This window comes from Girardinichthys multiradiatus, chromosome 8 (genome assembly GCF_021462225.1).
Source record: "Girardinichthys multiradiatus isolate DD_20200921_A chromosome 8, DD_fGirMul_XY1, whole genome shotgun sequence".
In the NCBI taxonomy this organism is placed as follows: domain Eukaryota; kingdom Metazoa; phylum Chordata; class Actinopteri; order Cyprinodontiformes; family Goodeidae; genus Girardinichthys; species Girardinichthys multiradiatus.
The window spans coordinates 39,124,875-39,134,111 of NC_061801.1; the positions used below are offsets into that span (position 1 = coordinate 39,124,875).

Sequence of the window (9,237 nt, forward strand, 5' to 3'; positions counted from 1 at the left end):
ACTCAGCTCTCTCTTCACCACAACGGACCGGCACAGCGCCCCCATTACTGCAGCAGCCGATCCGTCTGTCGATATCCACTCACTTGTGAACAAGACCCCTCACAAATATCTACATTTTGTATTTAAGATGAAAAACCTTTGTAAGTATGCTCTATCCAGAACTGAAGGGATATAGCTTTAGCTTCACCTGGTTCAAATTCTGTAAAAAATCTCTAAGCACCTTTTGCTTTCAGATTTATTTATCAATTGATAGAAAAATAGTCGACAAAATAATCAATTGGCAAACTGATCATTAGTTGCTGTCCTAGTTTCTTGCATGTCCAGCCTGTGATCAATGAGCTCAAGTCCTGGGCTTTGACTAAGCCCAGGACTTTCCATTTAATTCTCAGCCATTCATTGTTGGATTTGCTATGTTTTGGGTCATTGTCATGTTTGCAGGGCCGAGTCGGGCTTCAGCTTTTTATTTTCTCATAGATGGTCTCTTATTTCCCTCAAGCAACCCCAGATACACGGTAGAATTCATGGTAGATTCTATGATGGGGAGCATCCCCAAACCATGATTCTTCCACCTCCATGCTTCAGTTAAGATTCTTCTCCTGGGAGGCTGCATTGACTTTTTTGTTATAGACTTATCTGTACAAAGTACATTATTAAGTCCTGGTCTTCTTCTGTCTTTCTCTCTGGCAATTATTATTTCCAGATTTTGTTCCTTATCACATTGTCAGGGTTCTCTTCTTGCGTCCTTTCATCAATCCCTCCTTGTCTGTCTTCCATGTAAACTTCCATCTTTTCCCCTTTGTCATTCCTGTTTTCCTTGTGTCCTTCACTTTTTGTCCTTCTGCTCCTTTGTTTCCTTCCTTTCTTTGTGCTAACCCTTGTCTTTCCTTTGTCCCCTTTCTCCATGTCCTTCCTTCCTTGCATACTTCTTTGTTCCATTTCTCATCTTGTCTTTCTTACCTTTCATGTCCAGTTCTATTCACTCTGGTCTTTAATTGCTGCCTTCATCAGAGTTTTCTTCTTCTTCCTACTCCCCCTTACATCCTTTACTTCCTTGCAACCTTCTCTTTAATCTCATCTTTGCTTCCCTTTTTTTGTCCGGTCCTCACTAATTAGTTGTTTGTGTCCCTCTTCTGTCTGACCTTCCTTCCAGTCTCTGGTTTTTCTCTACTTAAACCATCATCACTGTAGGAAGATTTGCCATATTTGGTCAATTTTGGCATTTTATGCTTGAAAATGTATTTGTCTGAGAAATCTGGAAGGCCAAGTCTGGAAAAGTCTGGATGTTTTTGTGTGGCATGTGCCCAACCTTGTATTTGAGTCATTTATTTGCGTCTGAGTTTGGACATCTGAGCGTTCCATGCTCTTATTGACCCCGTTTACAGGCCTGTTGGTTGTAGTTTCTCCAATGGTTGGGGTAAAGTAAAGGAGCAGCTGTCACTTGTTGAATACTTGTCTGCCTGCAGACTAATTGGGCCGTTTCCAAAAAGCCTCGTTGCTCTCTGCTCAAGCGCCTCCCGACACATCCAGCCCATTTTCAAGCTGCCTCAGCTGGACCGAACGAGAACTGTGGAGCTTTGTCTCACAAGATTAGAGTTGGTCAGAGCTGCAGCCGCAGAAAGTGAACAGAAGCGCTCCTCAATTCAGAGCTCAACTCAAAGCTATAAACTACGTCTTTTTGTAGGGCTGTCTTTCAAGATAAGAGGGTTTTTGCTTCTGTGTGAGGAGTCCTAAGCTGAAACACTAGGTGTTCTGGTTTGTTGGAAAGTGTTTACAATGAGAAACCAACTTGAAATCCTCTAGTCCTCAGATAAACGGTCTAAAGCTACGCTGTAGGCAGGTTTATTTACGTTTCTTGAAGAAAGCCTCTTATATTCCACTTCCGTTCTGTACAGAACGACCTACCTGACTGTAAATGATCACGGAGCCAAGGATTTTAGAAGAGATGAGGAATGCAAAGCTTCTCCTCAGAAAGCACCTTGTTCTAACGCTAAAGAGGAAAGAAAGGGAAGTTCAGGATCAGCCCAGGGTTTAACCCAGCCAGGTCTGCTCTTCTAAAAGACATTTTAGCAGCCTCTTTATCATCTTTGTGTTAATCCCAGGAATAACCATTTGTACATTTTGACCGATGTCGCAAAATAAATGAACTCTGCAGTTTCTTTTGAAATACTTGAAATCCTGTTTTAACTGCCGAGCTGTGGAGCAGATTTCTCTCTCATGCACACAGTGTGACGACACCTCTGGTCCTTGATTAATAAATGATCACAGACCACCTGAGGTTCAAGTAGTTAAATTAAATGAATTAATAGCCGAAAGCAACACAAAAAAACAACTACACCACTGAAATTACTTCTCTGCTTCAGTTAAACCCTTTACAATCCTACTGATCCGTTTAAAAAATGGATAACCTCAGCCAATATTTTTATTTTGAGTGGGACAAAGCTGTCAGTTTGAATGGATCTTATTGGACAAAACTTTTAAATGGTGCACAGTACAGTTTGTGGTGTTGTGTTCAAAAGGAGTCTCATAAATGAGATTATTTTATTCATAGATGACTTTGTCCTACCACCTGGAGATTTTAATGTATTTTTACTGCAGATTCTGTTTTTTACCAGCAGAAACATCCTGGGAAGTTCCTTGGTGTACACAGCTGACTGACAGCTTGCAGCAGCAGTTGGGAGGGGAGCTACAGTCGCATTAAGGAACGCCATGCTCATTACTGAAGTTCAAACCACAAATGGAGATGGCAGCAATGCTTTTAAACGCTGGTTTACCTCAGTCGGCACATCCTTAGGGTCGTTGTTTTCTTTTTGGCTAAATAGTAGTTCTAAGCTGGATCCTTCCAGATCCTAAATGTTGCACGTTCCTTTTATAGCAGAAACATGATCCATTTCATGAAAACCTGCAACACGCCTGCAGTCAAACCTGGCTTCGTAATCATTCTTTTATCTCTTGGATTACCCAGTTTACCCTCCTGAGATCTGGTCTATATTCAAAGAAACCCTGTTTGCATGGTTTGTATTTCAAAATGGGACGACTTCTGGTTCTTAAAGTTTGTTGTGCCTCTTCTTGTGACAGACTCTTCCTCCAAAGATCCCTCAGAGGATTGTAGGAAAGCTCTAATACAGCCAACCAAAGGTAAACCATCTACTGTCGCCTACTCATGTTGGGCTTTCTCCAGAAATCAAACATCCAGATTTTCACTTCTACTTCTTCTACTCAAAAGGTTTTGTAAATTAATCTCCTAATTCAATCATTTCTAGGTGCTGTCTAGAGTCCTTCTTTTCTGTTTTAAGTTGATCTTCTGCTGCTTTTACTGTTTCATCAGATGTCCTTCAGGCCTCTTTGCACAACAAATCACTAAAGTGGTTTCAGATGATTTAGCTTTAGGACTTGGTTAGTTGCTTTGTTTAGAGGAGTCATATTTGCGTTAAAAATGTAATTTCTCAGAAATGCTCGGCTTTTCTTTTGCTAATTCAGCTCAGATCTTCTAATCCTGCTGAGATAGATGGATAAAGCAGTTGACCCTCAGATGTTTAGTTTAGATAATCAGATCATTTTAGCCTGGAAACACTTGAAGAGTGACTGACTGAAATTCCCTGAATGTGCTTCTTTTTTCCTGTCCTAATCCTGTTGTTGCTGTCGGGGAGGTGGATTACTTGCAGGAACTTTAATCAGAAACATGAGATCCTCAGTCAAGATATCATTGGCAGAACATGTCCATGTGACATTAATATTCACCTCTCTGCTTATTTGTTATGAATTATGACATGGCTACAGCAGCAATCTGCCTGTGAACCAGTCGACAAGCTCAGGACCACCATCTAGTGGTAGAAAAGAGGATTTTGCTTGATTCTAAATGACATTGGTTATCGTGCAAAAATGGAGCTGAACAGTAATTTCTGTTTGAACCATTTTGTTTCCATGAGATGAATAATTTCTGTGTTCATGTTTTAAGATGAATGCAGTTATTGTTCACTGTAGCCTGGTTTTAATAATGTAGGCGCTTTGTATTTGGTGTTTGTAAGACTCTGACTGAACACATGGAGATGCATTGCCAATAGCCTGGATTTTCACTTTATTTATCATTGCAATGAAAAGCCACATGATGAGATTTAGGGGCTCTGGATAAGGACTTTATTACGCTGTGACAAAACTTCCAGCTCCTTGTTGTAACAAAACGATAAATCCTGTTGAAAGGAATCTATCTTCAAACACCAGCTTTTCCTGCAGATCTGCAAAAACAAACCTGCTCCTTAAACTGGCCCTTTTGATTTTAATTGCCTAAACATACAATGTTCTTGTTGCATTATTCTCTACCAGCTTCTTCACACCAACAGAAGCCAGAGCAACAATATCAAATTCCCTGTTACTTTATAAACTTTTCCATGATGTTTGGACAAATGCAATATTGCTAGACTTTATCCCTGTAAAAAAGATCCAGTTGCATAAACTAATTTTATGTGGATATTCTCGGTTTAACTTTAACCTTGTTGGTTATCTAAACAGAAGCATTTAAAATTTAATTCTAACTGAGAGGTGCAGACTTCTTGCAGATGATGATGATGATGATCAGGTGATGACACGGGGGATGCCGACAAACTCTGGCCTTTTTAAACCAGCCTGTGATCTAAGACTAGGACGGAGGTCCAGCTTCCAGCAGGACAATGACCCGAAACGTACTGCTAAAGTAACGTTCCAGTGGTTTAAGGGGAAACACTTAAATGTTTGACTTGGTCAATGTCCAGACCTCAAACCAACTGAGAACCTGTGGCTAGACTTGAAGATCGCTGTTCACAAGAGGAGAAAAACTATCCAACATGAAGGAGCTTTTTTAACTTTATTTAGAAATTACAGTAAATGGAGTAACTTAAAAACAAGATTCATATTTGTTTTAAAATTGTACCAAAAAGTCACCATGAAATCTGGGAAATTTGACTTGGGGAAGAAAAATGGAGCTGTATAAATGGGGATGGGTATTTCCTAGTTTAGGCCTAAATGTTTGCAGCCACATCATTGGTGATTCAACCTGTCCCAGTTCCTTCTGGATGTCCAATTTTCTAATCTTCCTGATGAGTATTTGTTCTAGCTGCAATTTTCTTCTAAAATGGTTAAATGACTTTCATGCACGGACTAAGCGGACTTTCATTTTTTCTTTCTTTCTTTGTTTCTGCTCATGGTCTGAATTTGATTTGTTTCGTGTCGGATTGTGATCAGGAACTCAGACTCGGTGTTTGGCAGCAGAACAGGCAGGTTGGCAGCGAAACCTCTGAACTAAATGTGCCGTTCTTCATCTTTTGTTCAAGTCTTGTTGCTGCTCTCCGCAGAGCCGTTTCAGGCGCGTCTCCCACTGTGAAGCAGATTGGACTGATTAATGTCGTCCTCCAAACACTGGAACATATAGAGCTCAAAGTTCTTACCCGGACCGGTTTCAGCAGGGGAAGCTGAACATGTTATTGCTGTTAGTGCAGTTTGTATAGTTGTAATAAATCTAAGGTTTTTTATTTTATTTTAGAGAACTCAAACTTTGGGTTTGGACTTGTGTTACAGTAATTTTCTTGGTTTTTAAATGGACCTGAAACTTTTTCACTCCTACAAACAGCCACAAGGGATGCACGATGTTTTGTGATCATCTTTAAGACGAGGAGATGAGGCGTTCGTGCTCATGAAGTTTCTGCTTTATTCTCTCACTTTGCTGTTCTGGCTTCTTGATATTGTAGATGAAATCTGTTTCCAGCCTGTAATTTCTGCAGAAATCATGTCATGCAGAAAATCTGCTTCTGTTTAGGCAGACTTCTGATTACTGGCAGCTTAAAATAAAGCAGGAGAACTCTTGAGGTTTACCAGCTGTTTCTGGTAAGATTTCAGATGATTGATCTTTCCAAACATGGAGCCCTGGTCAAATTACTTTTCTTTCATGATTTTAAACTTCAGAGTTGGAGTATATGGACGTTTGTTTGGTTGTTTGAGCTTGTTGACATGTTTGTCTCTCTCAGAAGCAAACGTGAGCACGTCCATCCAGGTGGACTCCACGGCCAGAGGCTCTGCTGCTGCCTGGGCCATCCTACCAGTCTGTGAGTACACCCTCTTCTCTCTGACATCAGACATGAGGGTTAAACCTCTTTCTTACCGGACTGTTTCTCCATCCACGCCACCACAGTGCTTCTGGCCATGGCTGGAGCGGGTGCCTATCTGATGTGGAGGAACTGGCAGCTCAAGAACCAGAAGAGCATGAACTTTGACAACCCAGTCTACCTGAAAACCACAGAAGAAGATCTCAGCATCGATATTACTCGCCACGGTGCCAACGTGGGCCACACCTACCCAGCGGTGAGTTGATGTTAAAGTGAGAACAAAAGGATTTGATCTCATTAGAAATCCTAAAACTCACAAGTCGGCAGCTAGTTGTGAGTAAAATGCAGCTTGTTGGTTATAAAACTGGTTCAGCAGAGGTTCACCCTGAAACCTCTCTGGTAACCTCTCCTCCATCCTTCACCTTATGGCCTTTTTTAATCCTTACTGCATTGTTTGAGTAGAGCCAGTCTCTGAGATTAAACAGATTAACGCTGAGCTACTGAGAACGCAAACCTCCCCAATCCTCACATCTGCAACAGACAAGAATGAACCGAGCCGCCTGTGTTCTTATTTTACTTCTATGAAAGACAGGGTGGGATAAAATATTGAGCTAGAGCTTAATACTTGTACTTGAAATACTTTATATTCTATCTAGATCAAGACATTTTTATATAATATGCAAGTCGCACAGAAAATGATCAGAACGTCTTATTTGAGGACTGCCTAACAGCGTTGTTACTACAGACGATGGTGTACATAGAAGTACCGCCACCGTGTAGTTAGATTTTTTCTTTTTTTTTCATAAAATAGAAATAATTTGGCAAAGATGATGGCAGTGGAAGGAGAAAAACCTTTTTTTGTTAGAAGCAACTCTATCCCAGAGGAACATTTAGAATACATCTTCTAAGGTCTATTCATTAGAGGTTAATTTCTTGTTACCTCAATCCTCGGGTATGTTTTTACTTTTAAATTTCAAAAAGCTAGTTGTAAAGACCCTTCATGTGAATCTATTTTTGAGACTGATGCACATAAGTCAGTTTTTGTTTTTTTACCTAATGGTCTACATAAAGAAGAATGTCATCTGCATAGAGTGATATTTTGTTATTGGACTATCAAGAAGACTTGTCTTTTGTTTTTTTTTTATACAGAATGGGTAAATTAATTTTATCTCTGCCTGTCCCTGTCCTCCCATCCTCCTCTTGTGTTCACAGATTTCAATAGTGAGCACAGATGATGATTTATCCTGATTGCGTTCGGACTTGTTCTCCTTGCGGAAACCTGCTCCGTCACATGGCGCCTCCTTGTTACGATGCCAACAGTTTTCCGTAGCAGCAGCCCTTACAGTTCAACCACATGCCTTCAGAAGTGCATTAAGTCCTGATCTGTGGTGAAGAGGAAATGTTATTTATTATGTGAATACTTCCATGATTTTTTTCCATGTTCACTCCAAAGTGTTTTGGACTTATTGTATTATTTTTTTTCGGGCTTTTCTTTTCCCGGAGTCTGGCGCAGTCTCTTTCTGGCTGGTCAGAGACGTTTTCCTCAGATTGGACTGCTTCTCGTGACTGGACTGAAAATCTGAAGGACAGGACATCTTTATCAAACTGTTTCCTGGATATGATTTTAAACCAGGATCAAAGTGCTCAGGTCTTAACGGGGAACATGTTTGGAGACCATGTAAAGGATGGGTATTTTTGGAATCTTGACTGGCTTAGATGTTAATATTTCTTATATTATGATGGCTAATATTAGGGTTTCCTCTGTTAATCACTCTCTTCTTGCACATTATTATTATTATTATTATTGCTGAGATCACCATGGTTACATTTGTAAACATTGTAAATATGTTTCCTCCCTCAGAGACGTGACTGTAAATCAGGACTCTCTTCAATGCACTTTGATCGATGTTCTCTCTGTAAATAAGATTGTATACACTGACTTGAATCCATTTTGGTTTTTTTGCTATGGCTGGGTACCTCACCGGAGTTCAGAAGTATTTAAGAAGAACGGAGGAAAAAACAGTTGAATTTGGTAAAAATGACTATTTTGTATGTTTGTGTGCTGTTGCTGTGAACTTTTTATAGCCTTGTACAGTGAAGGAGAACACTATGAAGAGCTCTGTATCTGTGAAGGATCTGATTCGCAAAGTAATTTTGAATTAAACCTAAATCAGTGTTAAAAGTGGCATGACTTCTCATTTCTACAGGTTAGAGTTTTTATTTTTTAAATGTGTAGGTTAATTTAAGAGTGCAAGGAGTCAAATATCCAAGCAGCAGTCACGAGGGCTAAAGAACAAGTATTTGATGCACTGATTTTTGCAGGTTTTCCCACTGGCAAAACATGTAAGAAGTCTTTAATTTTATTAAAGGTACTCTTCAACTGTAACAGAATCTAAAACAAAAATCCAGAAAATCAGTGATTTTTTTTATTTTTTTTAAGTAATTAGCATTTTATTTCATGACGTCAGTATTTGATGCATCAGAAAAACAAAACTTAATATTTGGTACAGAAACCTTTGTTTGCAATTACAAATATCTGACCTTTTCTGTAGTTCTTGACAAGGTTGGCACACACTGCAGCAGCAGGGATTTTGGACCACTCCTCCATTCAGATCTTCTCCAGAGGCTTCGGGTTTTGGGGCTGTCGCTGGGCTATACTGCATTTCAAGCTCCCTTCAAAGATTTTTCGATTGGGTTCAGGTCTGGAGACTGGGTAGGCCATTCCAGGACCTAGAGATGCTTCTCCTTAGTTGCCCTGGTTGGGTGCTTCGGGTTGTGCTGGAAGACCCCGCCACGACCCATCTTCAATGGCCTTACTGAGGGAAGATCTCTTGATACATGGCCCCATCCATCCTCCCCTCAATACAGGTCCTTCTCAAAATATTCGCATATTGTGATAAAGTTTATTATTTTCCATAATGTCATGATGAAAATTTAACATTCATATATTTTAGATTCATTGCACACTAACTGAAATATTTCAGGTCTTTTATTGTCTTAATACGGATGATTTTGGCATACAGCTCATGAAAACCCAAAATTCCTATCTCACAAAATTAGCATATCATTAAAAGGGTCTTTCTTTTATTGGTCGGATGAAATATGCTAATTTTGTGAGATAGGAATTTTGGGTTTTCATGAGCTGTATGCCACAATCATCCGTATT

At 39.8% G+C, this 9,237-nt stretch overlaps 1 protein-coding gene across 2 annotated transcripts in view; it reads left to right on the forward strand.

The window, feature by feature from the left end:
* vldlr (very low density lipoprotein receptor) overlaps positions 1-8,253 on the forward strand; it is a 48,040-nt gene extending 39,787 nt beyond the window's left edge. Inside the window, exons 17-20 of one of the 2 annotated variants that reach the window (XM_047372544.1) lie at positions 3,076-3,135; positions 5,994-6,071; positions 6,158-6,327; positions 7,284-8,253. In XM_047372544.1, the coding sequence (XP_047228500.1) occupies positions 3,076-3,135; positions 5,994-6,071; positions 6,158-6,327; positions 7,284-7,319 (344 nt within the window). In that variant the 3' untranslated portion in view covers positions 7,320-8,253. The remainder of the gene's footprint in view (positions 1-3,075; positions 3,136-5,993; positions 6,072-6,157; positions 6,328-7,283) is intronic. The other variant, XM_047372545.1, reaches the window with a different exon arrangement.
* The last annotated feature ends 984 nt before the right edge of the window (positions 8,254-9,237 follow it).